The following is a 26111-nucleotide window of genomic DNA, read 5'->3' as shown; positions in this document are numbered from 1 at the left end:
AGTTAATACTGTTTAAGTCTGAAGAAGTGATTTATTATATTGTCTTATTGTCTCTTCCAAGTGTGGATATTGTTTATTCACAGGTGCTTAGAGAGTCTTTGACTTTTTAAAAAAATAGTCACAGGTCTCCAAATTATTCTTCCTCAAATAGACTAGAAATATATAAGCTAGAACTGCCACTGAGGGTTGGAAGTATTTCTTGGCATATAAAGAAGTTTAAGCCATGGATTTTGGTTAATTAATTAATCAAGATAGAAATGGAGCTTTTGGGTTTTTTTCAACCCTTGAAAATTGATAAGAGATCAGGGCTTGAAAAATATTTCCAGTTTCTTACTGCTGCTGCTCCCAGTTTTTCCCAGTAGTTGTAGTGTTAAATTGGCAGGACTCCTGTGAGGTCACTGCAGTTGATTACCCCAGGGAAATTAAACAGTTCTGATGATTGCAGCAGGTCCCTGTTGCTTGCAAAAACTGCCAGCACCTTTAATCATACACAGGGCAACAGCTTGGAGTAGAGGGATGCAAAAATCAAAACTGAGTAGTAATAGTGGATGAGAAGACGCTGAGAGACGTGTAGAGGTTTCTCATGAAGATACAGTCGTTACATCTGTAAAAGAAACACCTTTTTTTTTTTTTTTAATTACCTTGTAGTCTTGTGCCTGTTTGATGGAAGCAACAACAAACAGGAGTGTTTGGGATTTTCTTAATGCAATATGTAATTTAAGAATACTGTACAAAGATAACAGGAAGTTTATCAAAACTGATTTGATTATTTTCTTTCCAGTTTGCCTGAAGATAAACACTATCAAATATTTTTTGATAGCATAATCTCATGTTGTTGATAACAAGAAAAAAGTGGCAATTTAAGGAATTTACGCTTTTCTTAACATCTTGAGGGGAGGAAAAACCCAAAACTAAGAAAGCATGTTACTCTTGTATTTGTTTTATACAGATGTCTCAGTTTACAAGTGAAGATGAAGCTCTGTTACAGTCTATGCTTAGACAGTTGCTGCAGAGTGTGAAGGAAAAAATCACTGGAGCCCCATCAGTAGAATGTGCAGAAGAGATTCTCTTGCATTTGGAGGAAACAGATGAGAATTTTCACAAGTAAATATATTTTTGGTATTTTTAATATTTTGAAGGAGGTGAAATGTGTTGAACTATATTATTCCTGGGAAACCTTTACAATGAGGAAAAGGTTTGCCAGGGAAGTGGTCACAGTATCAAACACGTCAGAGTTCAGGGAGCATCTGGATGATGCTCTTAGTCCTACAATTTAGTTTTAGGTAGTCCTGTGAGGAGCAGGGAGTTGGACTTGATGATCCTTATGGGTCCCTTCCAACTTGAGGTATTCTATGATTCTAACTTATATTGCTGTGTGAAGGTGTATGTGTTTATATATATAGATATTCTTACCGCTAATCAACTCTCAAAAAATGCTAATTTAGAGAATAAAATTAATTTTGCCATTTCTCTGGTTAGGTTCCCCCCGCCCCAGTAGTACATTATTTTTACTGTAATAGTAACGGATGAGCTGTTCATGAGAGAGTAACTTACAAAATTACTTAACTTAGCTAAATCTCATGCCTCTGTACATGTAATATACTAAATGCACATGTGAACAGAAGCTAGAAGAAATCCTCACTGAAGGCCATCAGGCAGTGTTTTTGATAAATGCTAGACAATATAATTTAGTCTTTGCCAATATGCTGAGTTTTCAGAAGGCTACTTGGCTTCCATATTTGATTGTTCTGTCTGATTTATATTACAGAACCCTTGTATATCTTACCAGGTAGTCGTTCTTTCAGTTTATGTTTTGAATAAAGCAGAAATCTATCCCCATCACACTTCTGTTAAATCAGACTTGACAGTGTGACCTCACTTACATGCAATCTAGATCTCTGGAGCCTATGCTCCTCGTTCCTTTCCATGGTATTCTAACTTGTTTATTTTTTTACTACGTTAGATTTTTAGTATGCGTTTATGGCAAGTCAAGAGAATATCGATCTGAAAAGACCTTTAAGACTTTTTAATAAGGACCAGAGTTCTGTGACTTGACTTCTGAGAAAGCCAATTCCTTGCCAGTTTTTTCAGAAGTGCTATCTACATTCTCTTAACATTTGGCTAGTTTTTAACATTGTTTTGTCAGTGGTAGAAGTTAGGTAAAAGTAAATAAGTGAAACAGAGTTAGGGTTTATCTAAAATTTCACTACAATTTTAAAATTTTCATGCTTTTGTATTTTCTGTATTTTTTGTATTTTTTGAAGATGCTAAAGAAATAAAATTTTAGCTCAACTTTAATTTGTATTACAAATTGTATCAGGTGACACTTCTGTTGGCAGTCTTGCGAATTTTGAGCACCAGGTTACCGGGTGACAAGCATGAGAGTAAAAAAGTTAGTTATAAACATATCAAAGTTAAAAATTACATGTAATTTTGAAAGAAAAATATTTTTATGTAAAGGAAGACATGTACAGTAAAAAACCCCAAACAACCAAAAACCTATTAGATTACAATATTTCTTCTGCCGACTTACTAGGAGAATACTCAGGATAAGGGAGTAAAGTCTACAACTGGTGGAAACAATGCATACATAGTTTTCCCCTTTAGAACAGTGAAACAGTGCCATCTGTTACTTTCTGGTATGTTAAAAAATTGGTGATCCTAAAAATACTTTATTCTCATGAGAAAAGTTTTAAGTTTAATGGAAAATCAAATGTGGCTTTAAATACAGAATATGAGCATTACTCTCTGGTACTGGAATATTTTTGGAGGTATTCTAGTCTTGTTCATGCCACATGGTGGTATAGGGTGGTTTTCATGGAAGGTCAGAGAGGTTATATGTGGATTTGTTAGTGAGACAATTAAGAAACTTTCTCCTTGACCCTTAACTCGTCCATCCAGACTGCAAGCTCCTTTATTATTAGACGTGTGTGCTTTTGGATGTCCAGTATGCTAGTTCAGCTTGACATTTTGATCAGCACTGTTTCTTCCTCGTGGTTATTTTGCCTCAGTAATTTTAGTAGATTTTGAGGCCTCATCCTGTATTCCTACTTTGGTGTAGAAAAGGCAGAAACACAAGATCCTCAGAAAGCTAATGAAAAGGAAAATGGAATCACATTCAAAATTTATGTGCAGTAGTAGAAATCAGGATTTTTAACTATATAAGTAGCATGCTTTCTGTTGTATTTTTTCCTTGAATTAAAGTCCTAGAGTTCTTTTAACATTTTTTTCCCCTAGTGCTTCCCTTGTAAGCACAACCAGATCAGTCTGATTTGATTCTGCATGTGAAGAAGTAGATCTATCACTGCTGAAATACTTACTTGTTACAAAACATTTTTAAGGTGGAAGAATGATGCAAAAGATTAAGGCTAGGACATCAATTGAACATAAACTTAGTCGCATGAACAATGATGTGATTGCTGTGTATTTCAGAGCGAAGCAGTCACTGCAAAAACGTATACCCTGGAAATGTTAGTGTGGTAAAACAAATGGGAGAAGGTTTTATGAAAGCTTTCATTCAGTGGAGTGTCATGTGCAATTCCATTATTGCAGAAGTAAAAAGCTAGCCTTGAAGACAAGTGAAAATGCAAATAAACTTGTTTGCATCTTTCTTGAGATGTATTTCTGTTACTTTCATTGAGAACAAAAGTGATGTAGGAATGGAAATAAGTGGGAAATGGGGGGGAGGACTGTTATACCTGATGGAACTTGAGGTAGGCAATCCAGTGAGGAACTGTGTGTTATGATACAAGACACAATTTTCTGTGCTTATACTTTTTATGTATTTGAATGTAGTCTGATTTTTTTTTTTTTTTAACTATCCAAGGAAGACAAAAGCTGCTGCTTGTTATAACAGTTGCTTTTATTTGCTTTTGCATTTTATGGCTTTGGACTCTGTACCTACATGGTAAACTGACTTTTTTATTTGAATTTTTCTCATTCTGTATTTATCCAAATTAACAAAATATAATGATGCATCTATTGTTTATGTATGATTACTTTTTTACATGTTTGTTTGCCTTGTCCTTTACACAAATCATAAGACTAAGATAAAAAAGTTTATATATTCTGAGCACTACCCTTTAGCAATTACTATAGCTAATACAGTGTCTGAGGACCCAGTGAAGGTCTTCTGCTTGAAATCTCCCTCTGATTGTTCTTTTGTTTAAACAAGTTTCTGTAAGTATCTAATAAGAAGAGTACAAAGTGCCAATTTCCTTACATTTAGCATGTACATGTAATCACAGACAGCTAGTTTGTCCATTTGACTGAGATCATCTGCATACTGTCATGACACACAGACTTTCATAAGCCTTAGATGTGCTCATACATGAGAATTTATAAATTCTGTTTTCTCTGCTTCTTCTCCTTTTGTATGTATAATGCATAAATAATACCAGATGAGTATACCATAAGACAGAGCTATGTTCAGGATGCTGCAAGTAATGTTTCTTTTGGAATTCTAAATTTGAGATTTCTTGATATTCTATGATTTTTGTCTACAAAACCTTAACCTTTTGTCTGAGTAGATTTTTACATTTAGAAGAAGCATGCAGGGAAATTAGATATTATTTGGTATTGTTTCTTCCTGGAATATGCTGATAGTGACCATATTGAAGAAAATCAAACTGTATTGTGGTTTTTTTACACTGCTGAAGTTTATTTCTCTGCAAGTCATAAACCCTTACCTTAAAGTAACAGGTTTGTGGGGAGGGAAGATAGCTAATGTTAATATAATGTTGAACATACTTGATGGTGAGCTCAAGGAAATGTTACATTTTAATTTTGTATATTTGTTGCAGCTATGAGTTTGTGAAATACCTTAGACAATATATAAATAATACTGTGGGATCTGTGATTGAAGAAGAAACAGAAAAATATACTTCTGCTCAAAATCAGGGTGAAGTATCTGGCTATGACACACTTGTCCAACACATTACTAAGAAGACCCGTGAATCAAAAGAGTAAGTATATAAACATAATTCACATTTGTGCTTTCTCTTGGTCTTTGTCTTCCTTTCTCCTTTCCAGAGACTGTTCTGAAAAAATAAATTCTGAACCAATGGGTAACAAAGGTGATTCTTTGCTTTCAAAAATCAGTGCTAAGCAATTCAGATGTTCCCACCCTACACAGCAATTTGTCATCCTTTGTCTCATTCTGGAATTAAGATTATGAACTATTGCATAAAAAGATCGGTAGTAAATCTATGAAGTTTTTTGAGGTATCTAGGACTGGAGTTGGGCAGGGTAAGATTTTTCGAGAAGAAGCACTGCTTCATGCTATTTCACTAGCTGCAAATTAAATTCAGTTGTGATATGGAAGTTCAGCTAAAGGAATAATTTGTTTTATTACAAGTTTGTACTTGTAATTTCAAATTACAGTTTGTAACTGTAAACTGTATTACAGTTTGATAATTTTCTTAGATATACATGGAGAGTCTGCATGACAATGTTGTTTCAAAAAAAAAAATTAGAATACATGTGTATTTTTTTAAGGCGATAGATGCTTCCTTGGGATAGAATTATAGAATAGAATCATTAAGGTTGGAAAAGACCTTTAAAAGTCTTTAAAGGATCATCATCCTTTTTAAAGGATCATCAAGTCCAACAGTCAAGCTGACACCACCATGCCCACTAAACCATGTCCCGAAGCGCCATGGCTACACATTTTTTGAATAATTCCAGTGATGGTGACTCCACCACTTCCCTGGGCAGCCTGTTCCAATGCTTGACAACTCTTTTGGTGAAGAAATTTTTCCTAATATCCAATCTAAACCTCCCCTGGTGCAACTTGAGGCCATTTCCTCTCATCCTATCGCTGGTTACCTGGGAGAAGAGACCAACACCCACCTCACTACAGCCTCCTTTCAGGTAGTTGTAAAGAGCGATAAGGTCTCCCCTCAGCCTTCTTTTCTCCAGGCTAAACAATCCCAGGTCCCTCAGCCGCTCCTCATAAGACTTGTGCTCCAGACCCCTCACCAGCTTCGTTGCCCTTCTCTGGACATGCTCCAGCACCTCAATGTCCTTCTTGTAGTGAGGGGCCCAAAACTGAACACAGTATTTGAGGTGTGGCCTCACCAGCACTGAGTACAGGGGTACAATCACTTCCCTAGTTCTGCTGGCCACACTAGTTCTGATACAGGCCAGGATGCTGTTGGCCTCCTTGACCACCTGGGCCGCCGGCTTATGTTCAGCTGTCTGTCAACCAGCACCCCGAGGTCCTTTTCTGTTGGGCAGCTTTCCAGCCACTCACCGAACCTGTAGCGCTGCATGGGGTTGTTGTGACCCAAGTGCAGGACCCGGCACTTGGCCTTGTTGAACCTCATACAGTTGACCTCAAGCCATCGATCCAGCCTGTCCAGATCCCTCTGCAGAGCCCTCCTACCCTCCAGCAGATCAACTGTCCCACCGAACTTGGTGTCATCTGCAAACTTACTGAGGGAGTACTCGATCCCCTCATCCAGATCATCTATAAAGATATTGAACAAGACCAACCCCAGAACCGAGCCCTGGGGAACACCGCTTGTAACCAGCTTTCAACTGGATTTAACTCCGTTCACCGCAACTCTCTGGGCTTGGATGTCCAGTCAGTTTTTTACCCACCGAAGAGTACACCTGTCTAAGCCGTGAGCTGCCAGTTTCTCCAGGAGAATGCTGAACCTAGCCATGTGTCCTGTGACAGTAGTATATTTAGTCAGATCGGCTTTCATTGAATAGTTTAAAAATTGAAGTTTGAGCTATCTTGCTTTGTATTTTAGTGTACATGCCAAGGTATTTTTGTAGTGCTGTCCATACAATGTAGATTTCGTATGTGGACCAACTGTGGATAATTACCTAAGAGTTCTTGACTCAGACTATCAGATGGCCAGAAATCAGTAGGTTAGTGTGCAAAACTGCCTATCAGCATATTACAGTGTCTGTGGTCCAAATTAATTGGCTTTGAACACCATATTTAGTAAAGAAGCCTTAAATAGAAAAACCTCTGTGAATACCAGTTAAATTCTTTTCTTAGTTATCTTTTCCCTACTAATTTTCTTCACCTTCCCATAGACATTAAAATAACTTTACCTTGGAATACAGAGGCTGGTAGTTCCCTTACTAAATTTTCATGCTTTGGATTTTGAATTTGCATAATTGCTGTGATTCTTTAAAGCAGTGGCCAGTAATACTTATAAAATGCATTTTAATATATACAGCTGTTATTTCCAGATAATATGTAAAACTTTAAAAGTTTAATCTACGCATCACATTGTTTTGGGAATTCCTGTACAAAATCCAACTACATCATAGTGCTTAAAGCAGTTCTAAGCATATTGTTTCTTTAATTAAAACAGACAGTATACTTTTATCATCATAGTGAATAAGGTCCTTGCCTCTATATTTTTAATTGTCATAGAGAGCCATGATGAGGTCTTTACTGAGGTTGGACCATTACAATGTGAAAACAAGGACATTAAAGCGAGCACCTGAAATGGTAAATGTTGGAAACTGAAAACCAACCAACCCCCACAGTATTTTAGCATCAATGGTCATTTTTATGTGTTGCAGAGGAAGAAAACAAAAAAGACAATTTTTGTGTCTCTCATTTTAGCCATTAAAATGATTTTATACATTACTTCAGCTGAACTATTTTTTTCCATTCATTTTTATTTCACATAATTTTTCACATTATTTTCATCTCTCTTCATCTAGTGGAACTAGGATTTTACTGTGATGCCCTTCATTTACTATGTGTTCTCAGTAAGAAAGGAATTGAAAAGTAGTGTATTTTTCTGTTCTAGAAGGTTTGATTTTATGTTTGTTTTCAGAAGGTTTCTTACCTAGAAGTACACAGAAATATGTTTTATGAACCATGCTTTTATAGGGTCCTTGTCGCCTGTTTGCATGCATTCTGAACTCTGGTTGAGCCTTATTGTGTCTCACTGTGATGGTCTTGAAATCATTTCAGGATCATTCAAGGTTCCAATTTTGTTCATTGCAATTGCACGTTTTCTGTGGTAGGTAGTATGCTTAAAGGTATTTATGGAGAAAAATGTATTAAGGAATTTGACTTCTTAGTGATACATTCTGTGTTTTCATAGTACAGTTATTTATGTTAGAAAGCAGTTCTTAATCAACTACACTTGGCTTTTATTTTCACCTAGAAAATAGATGTTAGGTTGACCATTTTTCAGATTATGCTGTTGGTGTCTTTTTGTTTCGAGGATCAGGCTCTTAGGGTTCTTGTGCATGTTAAAGTTGGTAGAAGAAGCTCCAATGAACTAAATATGTCTGTATCTTATATTTTTAATTTGAGAGGTAGGAGGATATTAAAGCACAATATAGTAGTTTATATAACTGGTCACTGTAAAATAAGAAATAATAGCCTTAAAGTAAAAAATAATTTGAAATAAAATAGCAGCATTTTACAATAGGATGTTTTTCTGAAGCAGCTATTATTTTTAACTGCTTCCTTGTGGATTTTATTATTCAATTCATATGACTTAGAAAAACCCTGTTTTTGTTGAAGGAAAATTGTTTTGTGTGCATGACCTGTACTCAAGATCTTGAATCAGGATGATGTGTTCTCTTCTATTGGTTCTGCTTAAGGCTGAATTAAAACTGGATGTTGAACTTGAAGAAACATAAACAGTAACAAAGATGAGAACTGGCCTATTTTCTCAGGGACAGATTCTCCCACTTGGTGGATTCACATTGTTCTTTCTTAAAAAGCTTTCAGAGCAGGATTATGTTAGTGGTATTTCATTGAATGGTTTTAAAAGAGCAAAAAGGAATTTTATTATAATTTCAAAATATAGTTATCTGAAACATTTAAGGTACATAGATGTTTTGTTGCCCAGTTTGGATTTGCTTTTGTTTTTCATTAATTTTTGTAAATGCAGTGAGTTTGGGACTAAGTAACTTTATACTGTATTTAGTTATTCATGATTTAGTGATTTTTTTAAAAAAATCAGTGATTTTTATGCTTTTTAATATCAAAAACATATTTACTTTGAAGATACAGAGAAATGATGCATGCCCTGAAGAATGTCATGATGGTTGTGGCAGAATCTTTGATTAACAAGTTTGAAGAAGACCGGATGTGTAATAAGGAGCTGGATAGTAAAACAAAGAAAGAACGTCAGAGTGGCTATTATACAGACAACTGTTCCGACAGTGACTCCTCGTTCAACCAAGTACAATGTGTTTTCTCTCTCTGTTACAAAATAAGCATAGTACTACAAAATTGTTAAGTTTCTGTTAGTGGAGATTGAGAAACAGCCCTAGGAAAAGATTCGTCCTTCCTATCTTTTATATATCCCAAAACAAATTAATTACCCTTTTTTCACTCTAAAGTACTAAGCTTATACTAGCTGTCTAACCTTTAGACAGCATGTGCTAGATGAGATGAATATGATGCCCATATGCTCTAAAGTACCTGTGCAAGTAATGCATAGAAAAAGATAAAAAAATGGTGAAAGCAATACATCATTTAACTTCTTGTGATTTTACTTTAGGAGCCAAGTAATGTGCAAGTTCATTTCCAGACTACTGCACTATGCTATATTACTTACTGAATGGATTATTATAAAGGATTTTATGAAGGTACAGGAAACTTTTAAGTAAAGCAAAGCAAAATATGTAACAAGAATTTTGTTGCTGTAAATTTAATTTTGGGCAAACAGTAGGAAACATTTAGAATGTTGACTTTAATATTTAATTAGTATAAATGTTGAAGTCCTAATTATTAAAAGTAAATTAGGTATCAGAAAGACTGATGATTTTAATCTTCTGCTGTTCAGTTTAATAAAATATTCTAATGAACATTTTATAATGTGTATTACAGAGTTATATGTTCATGAGTCAAGAACAATTGCAACTGCTTGTAGAAAGGCTTGACCCTATTCAGCCTAAGGAAGTAAGTTTAAAAGAAGAAATAAAATGTTAATACAAATGAATGCTTATGGCATATTGAAAAACAGACTATGTACATAGGAGTTGATATGTACCTAAGTGGAATCTTGTCTTTGTTGGTTCATATATCTTGGCTTCAGTACAGCAACTGCTCTGTAGTGCAGTATTTCACTGTTCATAACCATCTGGTTCAAAAGTTAGTGTTGCAGCAAATATCCTTTTTTTTTGTTTGTTTGTTTTGTTAGAAGTTTGTGCTGCAGGTGGGCATTTTTAGTTTGGAAAAAGTTCTTATATGAGAAATAAAGTTATTGAATCTTATTTTCCTGTATACGTGCCCCTTGCCCTTCTTGGTAACTTCTATATCGTCCTTTGTGTTACCCCTGTCAGAAGAGAGAGATGCCTGCTGATTTGCCAACAAGATGCTGCCAATGGGATATATAAAGTCCAAGTTAGGTTTGCCTTCATGTCAGTGGCAGTATTAGAATCTCTAACCATGAATCAGCACCAACTGCTGACATTTTTGAAGCTTGGAGAAACATCATTTTGAGACTGCTGTCTCAGTAAGATTTGTTTGGGATTGTCTGGCAGTTGAAAAAGGCTTGGTAAATGAGAACCGGTATGAACATTGTGATCGAGTTTTCTTAGAAAAGGAGGTTAAAAAGTCTGATTGTTTATTAAATATTGTTAAAATTTTCTGCAGTTTGTTTCAACATTATGAAATAAATTACTAGAGATTAGTTGTCTACAAATAGAAAAAAAAAATTTATTTGAAATTATTTAGATTATGATGTTGATGAAAATTCAGCAGTAAAGCAGTGTCTAGTAACTGCTTCCACTTTCCCTTACTGACTTTTTAGAGCACTGCTAGGCACATTTGTAATAGTTGATGATAGTTTCCTGTATTCCCTGATAAAAAAATGTTTGATTACAAGCAGAAAGTAGAACATAATCCTTGCATTCAGTATTGAAAACCTATATAAAATGGTTTTGTTGCTTCTTCAAATACGTTTGGGTTTTTTTTCTCAGTGATACAGTGTTTTGTCTAAATCACTGTAAAAATATAGCAGAAGATAAGTATTCTGGAATTCCTTATCAGTTCTACAGCCAGGTTCTGTTCCTTCCTTCCTCCAAATTATATTGTAAATTATGTACTTGAGAGGTTGCTGTGAATGGGTTTGTGGTGTTTATCTTTTTGACCACTTCAGGTTCGCCAAGAAGCCTTGCAGACACTGTGCTTTGCCTCTCCCTCCGATATACTGAACTCTGAGAGTTGGCCAAATCTGCGTAAGCATCTAACTGTGTCTCTGTCAGATCCGGATGCAACATTCAGTGTAAGCTAATGTTCTGTATTTAGTTATCAGATGTGTAGCCTTAGTAAAGAGTGTGGAAGAGGAATAAGAAATTACGCATGTATTATGAGTAGTCCAAGTAGTCCGTAAAAACGTCCAAGACATTTTATTATTTGTGTATGTATCAGATAAACTCTTTTAGAAGTAAAAGAACTACATGATTCCAGTAGGTCTTGATTTAAAGGATTACAACAGGATTTCAATACGATTTTTAGCAACTGGAGTACTCATTTACATATCTTTTAATGGGAATGAAGAGGTTTGAATGTCTTTTGGCAAACAGACATAAAAAAAATTTACAAAACTCTTCTGTAAAACATGTGATGTTAATATTTCCTGTTTGTCAGGTATATGCTCCATGATGATGAGAAAATGATATATAGTAGTATTACACAGGCACTGATGAGGAAAAAAATATGGCAGCTGCTTAAAATGCTTTTAGATTATTTATTATGCCAATTAAGCCTTTTTTCTTTTTCTTTGAATTTTAAAGTGATTATCAAATAAATGTGAAAGTTGCCCCAGCTGCTGTCGTGTATTTCTCTTTCAGCTTAGGTCTACAATTTCTTCTGAAACAGTGCTAGTTACAAGTCATTGGTACATTTAATAACATAAAAACATTTATGTTAAAAGAAAAGTGCCGTAATATTCCCTGATCTGCTTCTTTGTGTCTCAGTGATGCTTTGCATTGGTGCTGTCAGTTAAAGTATTCAAAAAGTAGTCAAGTAAAATTTCTTTCAGACTGTAGGTTTCTGTGGTCCCAAACTATATTTTTATAAAATAAGCTTCACGTCTGTAGAGGTATCTGAGAAATATGTAATATTAAGAACAGTGCCACTACATATTGATTATTGTGCAATAATAATACACAGTTAAATGACTAATACATTGCTTGCTTTCTCTCCTTTAGGAGAAAATTCTTAGGTTCTATGCAAAAACTTTTTCTTCTTCTCCATTTAATATGACAAGAGAAGTCTATACAAGTTTAGGTATGTGCATTTAATTACATTTAAGACTTCATGAGTCATGTACTTCCTGAAATTGGTTAATTTTTATAATGAAGCTGTATAATCGTTTTGCCACTGTTGTAATGGGTTTTTTCTTCTTTTTTTAGCAAGACACTTGGAGTTGTACTTTCTTTCTGGAGAATATTCTCTTCGTATTTCAGCTGGTCTCGACGTATCTAACACAAACATAACTCGTTTACTTAAAAAGGTATAAATGAACTTTCCATTCCTTTTTGTCATTACTGAAATATCATGCATTATTTATTTTTTAATTTTAATAATTATGTTTTCAGGTCCGCCTTTTAAATGAGTACCAAAAGGAGGCTCCCTCTTCCTGGATTCGTTATCCAGAAAAGTATGTCACCTTCAAAAGCCTTTTAATTATTTTTTACATGTAACTAGATGCATGTAATTTTAGCAAAAGGTTGACTACAGGATGCACAGATGGCTGGTCAGTGATAAGGGGGGAAATCGAAATAGAGGGTGAGAAAAGTGGAGTAGGGAAGTTTCATAGGAGTAGTCATGGGTGATATTAAGCTGCTTACTTAGCTTTGAAGTGTTAGAAGTGCTTTTTAACAAAAATAATTTGGACGTTTTACAAGGTAACAAGTGTAATATTTTAGCACTTACAAGACATGTAATCATTTAGAAGGATATATATGTATGTTAGTTTTACTCATGGTAATACAAAGAATGAACATCCTTAGAAGATCAAGTTAAAGATAATGTGGATATTTATGATTTATTTGAACAATGAGGTTTTACAAGAAATTTGTTCCTGAATGTTACTGATGGAAAGATATAAGTGATTTTTGTTTTATGGTTTTTTTTTCCTACTTGTGTCCTAAGGTATATGGAAGAAGTAGTGGAGAGTACCTTGTCACTTTTGTCAGTAAAGCACGAGCCTAATTATCCTACATCTCCAGATTTCTTGAGTCCAGTCTACTTCTTGGCTCTGCTAGATATCAAAGCAGTATGGTTTAAAAAGTGGACGGTAAGCAAAACAACCCCAACAAAACAACACAACAACCTGTAACTTATGTCTGACACATGTTTTGAAGAGTTTGATTTATGACTATTATTATCACAGGCCTACTGTGACCTGATAAAAACCTACAATGAGCACTGTAGTTAAGGAGATCTGGGTTGTTTTTTAGGCATTTATGTCCTTCGCCCTTTAACACTACTCCCTCCCTCCATTTCTATTCAGTTACTATTATGAAAAATAAAATTTCTGAGAACTTTACTGCGCTTTGGGACTTCAGTCCCTTTGTCACAATTGACTGACAGGCATCAAAAGATGCAAACATTTTTCTGGAAGAAGTGGAGAGCATGAAAGTATAGTTATATTTTTAATACGCTGCACACAACTTGCTAACCTCCAATGGACATTAGACTTTTTTGCGGCTATGCTGTGTATGAACTTATAATTTAGGGTTTACATGGCAATGTCAAAACACATAGTCAAAAATTTCAGCATAGTTATTGTTTTTGTGTTTTACGGGATGCTCTACTATACATTTTCCTGATGACATGTTTTTTTTTATCTTCTTAAATGTGCTGCAAACAAAAGGCATGGTTGAGTATAATATTTGTTTACACAAGCTGGAGTTCAAGACATTGAATATGTACTGTGCGTAGGATCCCTAATAGAACAGAATTGGAGACGATTTCTACTTTATAGTTAAAAAATAAAACTTATATGTTTGAAGTTGACATTAGGTCTTTTTTGTCATTTTAGCATGCGTATTACAGCAGAACAGTGGTACTTAGGCTTTTGGAAAAGAAATACACATCATTGGTAAGTATTTCTTAAGGAAAACTTACTCGGAACTTGTTCTTGCTTTGCACATTGTGATTTGAACATTTTTTTTTTCTTTTTTCTCTTTTGTCAGCACTGTTCCATGTTCTTTAGCTAGATAAACCTTTTTGATTTTAATTTTCTGTTTTAAAATTCCTCTTTGCTTAAATGAACTATTGTTAAATGCAAAGAAGGGTATGTGACCAGCTCTGAGTAAGGGGCAATGTGGATATTTTAGAGCATTTGTTCAATTAGGATTATTATTTATTAGTTCCTTATGTTGCATTCTTATTTAGAATTATTTCTGACAGTGTATAAAAATAGCAAATGCTGTGTGAAAGAATATAATAAAAACTCTATTCTGAATTTGGATTTTTGATAGAGACTAAAAAAACACCATTGTGTTCTTTAAGTTGTGATATGAAGCATTAAGGATTCAAAGTGTCAGCAAAATAAACTGGGAAAGCATCTTTAGTAATGTAGGTGTTAATCCTATCACATATTCTGTATGGGCAGATCCCTCCACTGGGATGAAAGTTTCATTGTTTTCAGTAAGACCAATGTAGATGTGAGATCCATTCAGATAGACAGGACTTGGGCTATGTTTTGTAAAATCTTGTAATACAAATGAAATTTCATGTAAAATATATGTGACTGATAAAACCTTAAGATGGGAGACAAGGATACAGACAACTATAAAGGCATTTGCCTTGTTTACCTGTATGCATAAAGACCAGGGCATAGAATAAAGCATGTTCTATGCAACAAAAAGTTTATAAACAAGGAAGTCCATGAGCAGGGTAGTCTAATATCATATATAAGCATAGAGTAAACCTCAGATTAAGTATTTTTTTTATTACATATGTCTGTATATTATACTTAGCCTTGTGAGTAAATCTTAGCAGCTCCAAACTGGAGTAACTTTGTTCATATGGTATATTTGTGATTCATTTCTAAATCCATGATGATAAATTTTAAACTTTTATATACATGGATTAGATGATAATTCTATCATAATGATACAACAGTTCTGCAACGAACAGTAATAGCACTGGCAGCACCCAAAACTTACAGCTTAGTAGGTGTATTCAAGACAAACTTTTTCACATGTGGAAAATGAAAATCTTCCATAGTAATGACAATATGGCAACCACAGATTGCCATTAACTTCTCAAAATACTTGCATGTTCTCTGTACTCCTTTTCATAGATTGCCTTAATGCTTATAAAGCTGGTAGTATGATAATTTAATAATAATAATGGTAATGCAATAATATGGTAATGTGTTTTAATAGCCCTATAAAACTTTGCTTCCTGCTGGTTACGCCACCCAAAGCACTGAAACATTAGGTAATTGAAGTAAAGTGAGTATTTAGGTTGTTTTGTTAAAGGACAGTAAGTACTTGAGTACAAAAGAGAACGACTTTATTGTAAAATACCAGGTATTTTATTACTTTGTGCTTTTTTTCACAGATTAATGCAGCTGTCCAGCAATGTCTGGATTATTTTGAATTTTGCAAGGCAGCAATTAATAAAAATTCCAGAGTCAGTGACTTCTCCCAGCAGCAGTGTAGTGAGTATCTTTGCTTGTCTTGCATTACATGCACATACGTCCATATTCTCTGCGTTCCTGAGCATGCTACCTCAAGACGAAGATATCCTATCTGTTCTTTTGCTTCCCAAAATCTTGTATGTCTATCTTTTGAGAGAACGCTAATAGCAGTGGTTAATTAGTTACGCTGTCTTTATATACAAAATGATTCACATATGTTGCAGGTAGTAGCTTGGTACTGTAAAGTAAACCAGTAGAGGCAAGTTCTAATTTTTTGGTTTTCTTGTTAAAGGTGATAAGCAGAACTTTTCCTACACTGGACCAGAATTGCAGTACGTCTATTTTGTTCATTCACTGTGCCTTTTAGGAAGATTGTTGATCTATAAACAAGGCCAAAATCTCTTTCCAGTACAGCTAAAAAATAAAAAAGGTAAGAGGAGGGCTGAGGAAAATGGAACCTGTTGAGCAACACTTTATCCATACTTGATATATATTTTCACTGCAATGTTGTGGACATTATAGGACAGTATTCTGTTTGGCAATTCTGTGCCTGGAAACCTTTCTTAATAGATAGTATAAGTAATTTTGAGCATCAGCCCAGTTTTTTAATCTTTGATAGATGTGTTTAAACAGATTGCTTTTGTCCTTATCTTTAATATATTAATTTCATGTTGCAGGAGTGTTAGATCAGTGTGCTCTAGGTATGAGTAATATCTTTTGTCAAACCAATGGATATAAGAGAGACATGTCCAGGGACCAAAACTGTTTTCCAGGTGTGAAACAAAATCAATATTTCAAGCTAAATGCAAACAATTGCTCCAAGCTTAGCCTATTAATATGATTAAGGTAAAACAATGGTAGAGGTGAGTATCTGTGGAACAGAGGTGTTAATAAGGACAGAAGATACGAGGTGGAAAAGCCCTTGGACATCCAGACAGTTCTGCATATGGTGATAAATTGTGCAGGATTGGCAAATGCAAGTGTGTGAGAACAACTGTAGTGTTCCTTACATTAATATGTTTTTGTTAATTCCATATAGAATTCAAAACGTTACTGGATATAATTCTGAGACTTGTCTTTTGAAGGTGTTTCCTCCCTCTGGTTTGAGGATTAGGACTTAATAGATCCAATGTAGTGCAGTTGTGAGGAAGAAACATCTATTAAGCATGTGCTTTTGTCATTTATGGATTATCCGTATAACACTATTCAAGAAGTGATCCATTGGGGATGCTTACTTTTTTCACTGCCCTACAAAAGTAACAATCTCACCATCTGTCTTCTTAATAGTGTCCTTCTCAGCTTCATAGATAGCAATGCTTTCCTTACAAATTTTCTGATTTATTAGCATAATTACATTAAACTTGGAGCAATAGTTCCTAACCTGCATTTAGCTACATGTTTGTTGTTTTTGTTTCGGACCTGAGGAGGTGTTAGTTGTCTGACAGCTTAGTCTCTTTTCCAGTTCTTTCACTTAATAGCAAGGTAATGCGTTTTTCTACAGCCATGTACATTCAGCATTCTCAAAGTTTGGCTGCCTTCTGTTTCAATTTCTTCACTGAAAAATTTAGCAAGCATTGGAATAGGCTGCCCAGGGAAGTGATTGAGTCACCATATCTGGAGGTATTTAAATGACATGTAGATGTGGCACTTAGGGAGACGTATGTCCTTTGCTTTATCAGTTGTAAGTATGTTGATTTCCTTAACAAAACAAAGCACTGTTTACATATACTTACAACATCCATTTTATTTGAAAAATTTACATATACTTACAACATCCATTTTATTTGTAAAACTAAAGTTGCACTTTAATTTGCAGAGTACTTGTCTCTTTTTATTTTTTATTTTTTAATAGATAGTGTATCTGTAACGGATCTGTTGGTAGTATTTATTCAACTTATTTATTACTCTCCAAGTTATCCAAAGACAGCTTTGGCGGTACATACAGGTAAATGTTCATTTTTAATATATGCTAATATATATAGTTATAATGAGGCATGTGGTAATGTCTTTTGCAGTTTTTAATTTGGGTCTGTTATTTGTGCAATTTTTCTTTTCCCTTCCTCCCTTTGTGTTAAATCAACAAAATTATACAAAATTATAACAAAATTATAATTCAGAAGCATCTACATAAGTCATATAGATATGTGATATAAATATATAAATAAATGATATAAATAAATAATTCTTGTGTTCACCAGACAATTATTCTCCAGCAAGTCTTGTTATGGAGATTCTGCAAGTTATTTGTGATCAAACAGGATGTGCTGCTGAATGTTTATATACGGACACAGTGATAGATGCCCTACTTCATCCTGTTCAGAGTTTACTGAGTGGCACAGAGGTTTGTAATAATCTTCTAAAGAATTTTTAAATCTATAGAATATTATAATTTTTCTCTATTTTCTGTGTAGAAGATTTCTTTAGTCACATGGTGACTTCTGTAATATTTTCTACATTGGTTATTATAGTACGCCTTAAATAGCGCAGGCTGTCGTTATGATTGGTCTGACAAACTTGGCTTTCTTGAAATCTTGTGATTAGCAACAAAAATTATGCCATAGTGAGAGCAGCAAATATTGTGCCATAGTGAGAATATTCCCTTGGGAAAATCACACTGCTTAATTTTTATTTATTTTGTACGTCTTTTGGATATTTCTTGGATGCTTATTTGCTCTACCTGCTATTTAAAATGCGACCTACTTTTATTCCTTTTTAAATTCAGCTGGCAACTTGAATTAAGTGTTCTCAATAATTATTGTAGGTAAAATATGTAATTCTTCCTGGAAAATTACTGTTTTCTAAATTGGTAAAAGGAAGAGGTTTGGGGTTTATTTTTTTGTTGTTGTTTGTTTGATTGATTGATTTTTTTTTTTAAGATTTCTATGAGAAATGTAAAAATACTGGGAAACATTATCTACCTTTAGGTACTTGAAGGTCTAGTTATAGTTTCAGCCTGTCCTATTGTTTTTGTTTTGACTGAGATGATTTAATTCAAGCTAGGGGACTGTAAGTCTCAAGACAGAGAGGCTGAGGATCTGAAATGCCCATGGAGGAGCCTGAGCTGTCTTACATAAAGAGACTTTAAGAGAAATTAATAGCTGAGAAGTTTGGAATTTACTTCCTGAGACTCATGCTTGTAAAGACAGTCTGGGTTCCTATTTTAAATACCTCATCTAGGTTCTTAAAGTTGAATTTTTTCAGTATCCTCATTTTTTTTTTTCAGTGCACTTTGTTTATTTTTCAGAAAAAGACTCTTTATATTAATTCCTGAAAATATTTTTACCTATACAAAAATATCCCCATGCTTTTTCAAAAGTGTAAACAATCAGTTTCCAAGTAAATATTTTGAAGTATGTATTTCTGTAAAGCTTAAAACCACACACCTGCAAAAATCTGGTCATGTCAATAATTTAGCTATCCTGTGGGCATCTGTATTGTGTACAGTAGCATTACTTATATAGTTTACTGTAAGGCTATCTATGGATGTTTTTGCAAGATTAACTCTTTAAGTTGTCTTGTTACTGTACACCACAAAAACTTAGTGCAAAATTTTTTCAGGGACAAAAAATGACTGAGCCTGCATATGCTTTGAACACTGATAGTCAAATTGAAAAAACAGTACTAAGGCAATACTGTATTGATTGGCTGTGATGGAGGCCTGTGTAATTCCCCAGGGCAATGTATGGTCACATGATATTCTAAAGCATATACAGCTGTCTCTCTTCTTTATTATGCATTAGTAGTTGAAAAATAAATTATCTCAATGTTCAACAGTTCTTCGCTTTTTTTTTTTGTTTCTTCCATGCCCAGCTGTCTCTCATAGGTAGCTGAACTCTAACAAATTGTAAACCCTCCTATGACTTAGTAACTGTCCCTTAGTAACTGTTTAAAAAAAACAGGTCATGTTCAGGAATATTTAGTGCACAGTAGCTATAGTAGACTGATTTATGTGTTGTGAATGTGGAATATGTCATATTTGCTCTAATGAAGGTGGAAATTATTTTGTATTGCAAATGGCAAACGAGCAGCTAGAAAAGGCAGGCCAAGTCAGGGTGACCCTTTTCCTCTTTTATGAGAATTTGGGCTGGTTTTGCTTCCCAACTAAATCACTGGCACTTCTTAGATGCCCAGAAGTCCTAATGCTGGACTCTAATGCTGGACTGTGCTCGTGTTAGAAGGAAGGCTATGGCCACACATATTTCTTCACCCAGGATTGTGGGGCTCCAGCATTGGGAGCTGCATGTGGAGCTCCATTGTTGTATGGTGGGCCTAATGAACAAATACAATGCTGTTGTTTTACAGTTGAGCTCTGAATTCACTCAGATAAGTGCAGGCCTTATTTGCCTTTTAAGCAGAGTAGTATTGTGTACCTGTAGTAGAGAGGAGAGGAGAAACTCGGTGGCTATGAGTGGGAGTTGTGAGAAGGATTTGTTTGTGGGCAGCAGTATTGACCTTTTGGGGTCTGTAGCCTCTGAGTTGCTGCTGAATGTTCTGCTGGTGCAGAACATTGCATTCACATTTCAAATAAACAAAGTACCATGTTTTGTGGGTTTTTTGGTGTTGCATAGGGAAAGCAAAATAATAACACTCTTTTGAAGAAACGGTGATAGCACAGTATATTCATTTCTTAGAATTGTGAACAATGATACCCAGTAACCTAAAAATAAAAGGTCAGGAAGATTTTTAACCATCTGTATCACTGAAAATTTTAACTAAAAAGCCAAAGTCAAAATGGTATTTTTCTTTTGTTTTACTTTGACCGCTGGCATTAATAGTGAATTCCTTACATTTAAAGTAGGAAGACTGTTTATTTTTCATCTGTCCACCACATACAGAGCTGCCTGTAAGAGAAGAAGCAGGAGCCAGATTGCACAGCATTTTAAAAATCAATTCTCCTGTGAGTCCAGCTGTCCTTGATGAATAACAGAAGAGAGGAAAGATTTAAGCAGTAGACTTCAACTTCAGGAGAGTGCTTTATTCCCCATTCTGACATACTAGATATTTAACAAGTGTTACTGGGAACAGTAATCCCCTCTAGCTCATCTTTGCCTAAAATTTATAGAATCATAGAATACTTTGGGTCAGAGGGGATGTTTAAAGGTCATCTAGTCCAACCCCCCTGCAGTGAGCAGGACATCTTTAACTAGATCAGGTTGTTCAGAGCCCCGCCCAACCTGACCTTCAATGTTTCCAGGGATGGGGCATCTACCACCTCTGTGGGCAACCTGTGCCAGGGTTTCACCACCCTCATTGTGAAAAATTTCTTCTTTATAATGAGGCTAAATCTACCCTCTTTTAGTTTAAAACAATTTCCCCTTGTCCTGTTGCAACAGGTCTTGCTAAAAAGTCTGTCCCCATCTTTCTTAAAAGCTCTCTTTAAATACTGAAAGGTTTCTATAAGGTCTCCCCAGAGCCTTCCCTTCTCCAGGCTGAACATTTTTCTCAGCCTTTCTTCATGGGAGAGGTCTTCCACCCCTCTGATCATTTTTGTGGCCCTCCTCTGGTCCACTCCAAGAGGTCCATGTCTTTCCTGTGCTGAGGGCTCCAGCACTGGATGCAGGACTCCAGGTGAGGTCTCACCAGAGCGGAGTAGAGGGGCAGAATCCCCTCCCTGGACCTGCTGGCCATGCTTCTTTGGATGCAGCCCAGGATACAGTTGGCCTTCTGGGCTGCGAGCACACGTTGCCGGCTCATGTCCAACTTCTCACCCACCAGCACCCCCAAGACCTTCTCAGCAGGGCTACTCTCAATCCCTTCATTCCCCAACCTGTATTGATACAGGGGTTGCCTCGACCCATGTGCAGGACCCTGCACTTGGCCTTGTTGAACCTCATGAGGTTTACACAGGCCCATTCCTCAAGCTTGTCCAGGTCCCTCTGGATGGTATCCTGTCCCTCAGGCATGTCAACCACGACACTCAGCTTGGTGTCACCTGCAAACGTGCTGAGGCTACACTCGATCCCACTGTTTCTGTCACTGATGAAGATATTAAACAGTACTGGTCCTAATACATCTCACTGTTGACTCCACTCTATTGTCCTGGGTGTGGATAGGGGGAAGCTACTAAAGGGGGCCTCTCAGTTTGTCCTCCTCCTTTGTAAGTATATTTATGCATAAATGCTAGGAAATTGGAGTGTTTCTCAGTCCCTGGGTGAGAAGGTACACTCTGGCTATCTCATGACTGTATTATTGTGGCATATGGATGGGAACAGAGTTTTGGTGAGCACCTTTAGGACACTGCATAAGTCCTGCAGAATTAACAGCTACTGCCTGCTGTCAGGCCTTCGGCACATCTCCCCACTACTTACCTTCCCCTGGTCTTGGCAGCCTGGGCCAACATAGGTAATGGTGTGGGTGACCGGACTTGAAGAGATCTGTTTGAGAAAGCTCATCCCCTCCAGCGATGACTCTGCTAATAAGCTTCAGTGTGGACTTACTCCAGCTTCCACTCAGGAGTGTTTTTTAAGATGAGGTTCTGTTCTCATTCCCTGCCTGTGCTATAGCAGCATTGAAGCCTAGTGTCCCACTGATCTGAACCTTGAACCATAGACAGGACTTCTTAACTTGCTTCACCGCAGACTTGTGTTGTAGCTATAAATCCAGTTGCATGGTGATCACTGGGCTGTGTCTGACCTTGGTTACTGTGTCTGGAACTGACCCTGACTCACTGACTTGGCTTCCTGGCTTAAACCTGGACCTCCCTCATCACTGTGGAGGGGATCTGGACTCTTGGGTGAATCTGGTTACTATCACTGGACCTCATCTGCTCACCTTGCTTGCATATGGTGGGACTGCCTGCCCATCCGATGGTGAGCCGTTGCCTCTGCCCGCCTCATTACCGTGCTTAGCTCCCAGCTTCTCATCCCTTGCAGAGCATCCTGCCCTTGCTGCTCCTTGACAGGTTCTTCATGGAGCACCCATGTTCCACTTGTCTACCACTGGAATATTGACTTCACTTATTAGTAAGCAGTGGCCAATTTAACATTAATTTGGGTCGTACATTCATTAGTCATGGTACCATATTTAACAGTCTGAATCCCAATGTTAAATGTTCATGTCTGCTTGACTACAGCCTAGTTGTACCTATACAGTGCTCTGAAGTGAAAAGAAATTAGTAGAGGACTTTTGCTTTGCTCCAGTGGGGAAAACTTTCCTCATGATTCCAAAGCAAGTGGCTGTTTGGGCCTACTACAGTCTAGAAGTGAGGTGGATGCAGAAGATCTTGGGAACTGGAATTCCATTTCTAGCCAAAGAGTTGCCAATGCATGTGAAGCAATGAGGGAGTTAGCATGTTTCTCACCTTGGTTCAGGTTGTTCTTATACCCCTAGATGGCATATCAAGAGCCTTTCCACATTCATGGTGGGAAGAGAGAAAAAGTTTAGAAATATCTGTTCTCTATATCTGTGCAGTCATTGGACTTCTGCGATAATCATTAGACGTGACAATTATTGCCATTTGTGATGAAGATTTTTATGTCATGGCATTTGAACATAGGCTGTTTACTTATTTTGTTTAAGCCATTAAGCAATCATCAGAAGGGTGACCTTCAGGTTTTGGAGACGTAAGCCAGACGTGATAACAACTTTCACAAAAGCATTGATTTTAAAACTTCTTTTTTTTTTTTTTTTCGTTCTTCCAAATAGGTGTATGTAAATTGTCTTGAAACCACTTTAATTAATGTAGCTGATATTTTGGCAAGGATTGCTGCTGTAGCAGATGGTCTTTCTCTTCTTCTTTATGGAGAAAATGGAAAAGCTGCCAAAAAAGATAGGTAAGAGTGCATCAATGGATAGCATTAGTGAGTACTTTAATGAATTACATTAGTCTTATGAGACTAATTTTCTCTTTTTTCATTTATCTATAATGTGATATGTTTTCTTTATATTTGGAGTAAAATATCTGATTATCAAGTAAAGTAGTAAGTGTTTTAGAGAATGTATTAGGGTGACATTTATGTGTATAAACAGGTGAAATGACAATTTAAAGAAATACTTTTATTAAGGGAGATTTCTATAGTTTACTTGTTTTTCTTATTGGTGTGAGAGCTTTCTTTTTTCTCTGAACGTAGTTCCATTATATTCATAGTGCTACTGTTCAGGCCAGAGGCACCTCTCTCCCCTATTTTTTTTTGTTTATTTTTAGAATAAATATTAAAAATCAACCTAATTTATTGAAATTATAGATTTAATGTAGCATTCACTTTTCAATACATCTAATAGAGACAGATATTGTATCAGAAGCTGACATTTGTAACACTGTACTGAACTTAGGATCTGTGTGATCCTGTGGGTAGTATATTGTTAGCTGATGCTAAAACTTGAAACAGGGCAGTAAAATTGAGACTAGCCTTTTCAAAATATCTAAGCTGCAGGTGATGAAAACGTGTGGAATGTATGTCTCTTAAGTGGAGGATTCTCAGAAGTTGCATATGTTTTTAAGAGGAGTTGGAAGTAAAAGTATTTTGGAGAAAGAGTTGTCCTTTGCCTTGCAAACCTAGAAGACTTCAGAAGGAGATCTCAGATAGGAAAAAGGAAAAACAAAGACTAATTTTGCCTTGTAGTGATATCCTTAACACTGATTAAGCAGAAGCTAAAATAATTGTCTTGTTACTCTTCCCAGCTGGACTCCTATAAAACACACAGGCTGTGTAGGTCATGGTCATGTGGGCTGAATGGAAGACAATGGATGCATTTTTGTTTTATGTAGACCTGTAGCCAAAGTAAAATTACTTGCTGTACATTTCTTTTCTTCTGACTGGTGTTACAAGTTATAATATAGTTGTCCCCTCCGTAGTGGGTCATAGTTTCTTTCCATAGTTTCTTTTCCCGTAGAAAAAATTAAATAAGTTTAGCCAGAGGATTTGTTTCAAGGCTTATTGATGACTACAAAACAACATTTTAAAAGTGTTATTTTATTTCTAGTCCTACAGCTGTTCATGTAATTGTTCAGTTTACAAAGAAACTTCTTCATGACGACATTTCTCTTTTATCTGGATCCGAGCTTTTGCCAGTTGTTAAAGGAGCTTTCATTTTTGTATGTCGTCAGATGTACAGAACTTGTGAAGGCCTGCGGGTGTTGATTCCTTATGGCTTGCATGAGTCTATTGGAGAGGCCTGGAAAAAGGTAATCTTGTTTTGGATTGGGGAGATTGAAAAAAAACATCTTGCTGTAAGAGGTTCAGCTTATGTAAGAGTTGTTCTTTGCTTCAGGTTGCTTATATTTAAGTAGAAAGATAATGCTTGGAATTGTTCTACAAATGAAGTTCTAATTTTTAAATTTTTCTTCTGTGCATGAACTTAGCAGAAGCTTAGTTTGAGACTTCTATACCTTCAGATTCAACAAGCTGTCAACAAGCATCCATAGTCCTATCATTCATTGTCCTTGATTCTAGAGGACAATTAATGTCATGATAGCCAGTGTCCACCACAGATCTTGTCTTCACTCTTGGTTTGGGATATTTTGAAAGGAAAGCTTCCTGAGATGTGGTCTTAGTAATTTTTAGGTTAAACTAGTTAGTTTTGATGGGAGATATGGAGAAAAAAAAGACACTCCAACTATTTGGCTGACTTAGATGCCATTGAAGTATTCTCAAGAGACCACAATGAGAAGTTCCAGGCAGCAGTTTTTGTCTTATCTGTGTACTTGGGTATCTTATGGAGTGTAGACTCTGTACTTCAACTTCAGTTTGATTGCTAATCTAATGCTTTTTTCGATTGCTAGTCTAAAGCTTTTTCAGCATGAATGAGCTTGGGTCCAACAGTTCTGTGTATTCTTTTTTCTGTTGTAAATGTACTGAACAAGGTATATGGCTCTCTGCTTATTCACTAAACTTTTCTATTTTCATTGTTCTGATAGCCATGTGCAGTGTGAAAATTCTTATCTATTACAAAAATTTAGTTAAGATGGAAAAATGACAGCAGATGCTTCAAGAGCAGTTTTCAAAAAGTTTACAGTGAAGTAAAATTCAAACAAACATTTGAGTGATTAAAATAATATTGTCAGCATTTAGGTAAGGGTAGAGTACAAAGCTTCAACTTTGGCTTCCAGCTAAACTGAATTCTTATTTAAAATATAGTAATAGAACTCTGTTCTATTTTTTTGTTTCTATTAATTCGGTAATAGAACCAAAATTTGTCTGTGTTCATAGAATAGTTTGTGTTGGAAGGGACCTTTAAAGGTCATCTAGTCCAACTCCCCTGCAGTGAGCAGGGACATCTTCAACTAGATCAGGTTGCTCAGAGCCCAGTCCAACCTGACTTTGAATGTTTCCAGGGATAGGGCATCTACCACCTCTTTGGCCAGCCTGAGCCAGGGTTTCACCACCCTCACTGTGAAAAGTTTCTTCCTTAAAACTAGGCTAAATCTAACCTCTTTTAGTTTAAAACCATTTCCCCTTGTCCTTTGGCAATAGGCCTTGCTAAAAAGTCTGTCCCCATCTTTCTTAAAAGCTCTCTTTAAATACTGAGAGGCTGCAGTAAGGTCTCCCCGGAGCCTTCCCTTCTCCAGGC

General features: G+C 36.0%; 1 protein-coding gene across 1 annotated transcript in view; it reads left to right on the top strand.

Moving 5' to 3' along the window:
• Nucleotides 1–229: 229 nt before the first annotated feature.
• Nucleotides 230–26111, top strand: part of TBC1D32 (TBC1 domain family member 32) — a gene marked incomplete at its 3' end in the record, with an annotated part of 90826 nt that continues 64944 nt past the window's right edge. The window contains exons 1-16 of the mRNA XM_081998050.1: nt 230–1104; nt 4803–4964; nt 8999–9176; nt 9827–9898; nt 11100–11225; nt 12154–12232; nt 12358–12458; nt 12544–12605; nt 13100–13244; nt 13992–14051; nt 15524–15623; nt 15895–16032; nt 17455–17547; nt 17801–17943; nt 23247–23374; nt 24525–24726. Coding sequence (XP_081854176.1) covers nt 950–1104; nt 4803–4964; nt 8999–9176; nt 9827–9898; nt 11100–11225; nt 12154–12232; nt 12358–12458; nt 12544–12605; nt 13100–13244; nt 13992–14051; nt 15524–15623; nt 15895–16032; nt 17455–17547; nt 17801–17943; nt 23247–23374; nt 24525–24726 — 1944 coding nt within the window. The 5' untranslated portion in view covers nt 230–949. The remainder of the gene's footprint in view (nt 1105–4802; nt 4965–8998; nt 9177–9826; nt 9899–11099; nt 11226–12153; nt 12233–12357; nt 12459–12543; nt 12606–13099; nt 13245–13991; nt 14052–15523; nt 15624–15894; nt 16033–17454; nt 17548–17800; nt 17944–23246; nt 23375–24524; nt 24727–26111) is intronic.

This window comes from Phaethon aethereus (genome assembly GCF_964289735.1).
Source record: "Phaethon aethereus genome assembly, chromosome: 3".
Classification (NCBI taxonomy): domain Eukaryota; kingdom Metazoa; phylum Chordata; class Aves; order Phaethontiformes; family Phaethontidae; genus Phaethon; species Phaethon aethereus.
This window is presented reverse-complemented; position numbering and strand designations above follow the sequence as displayed.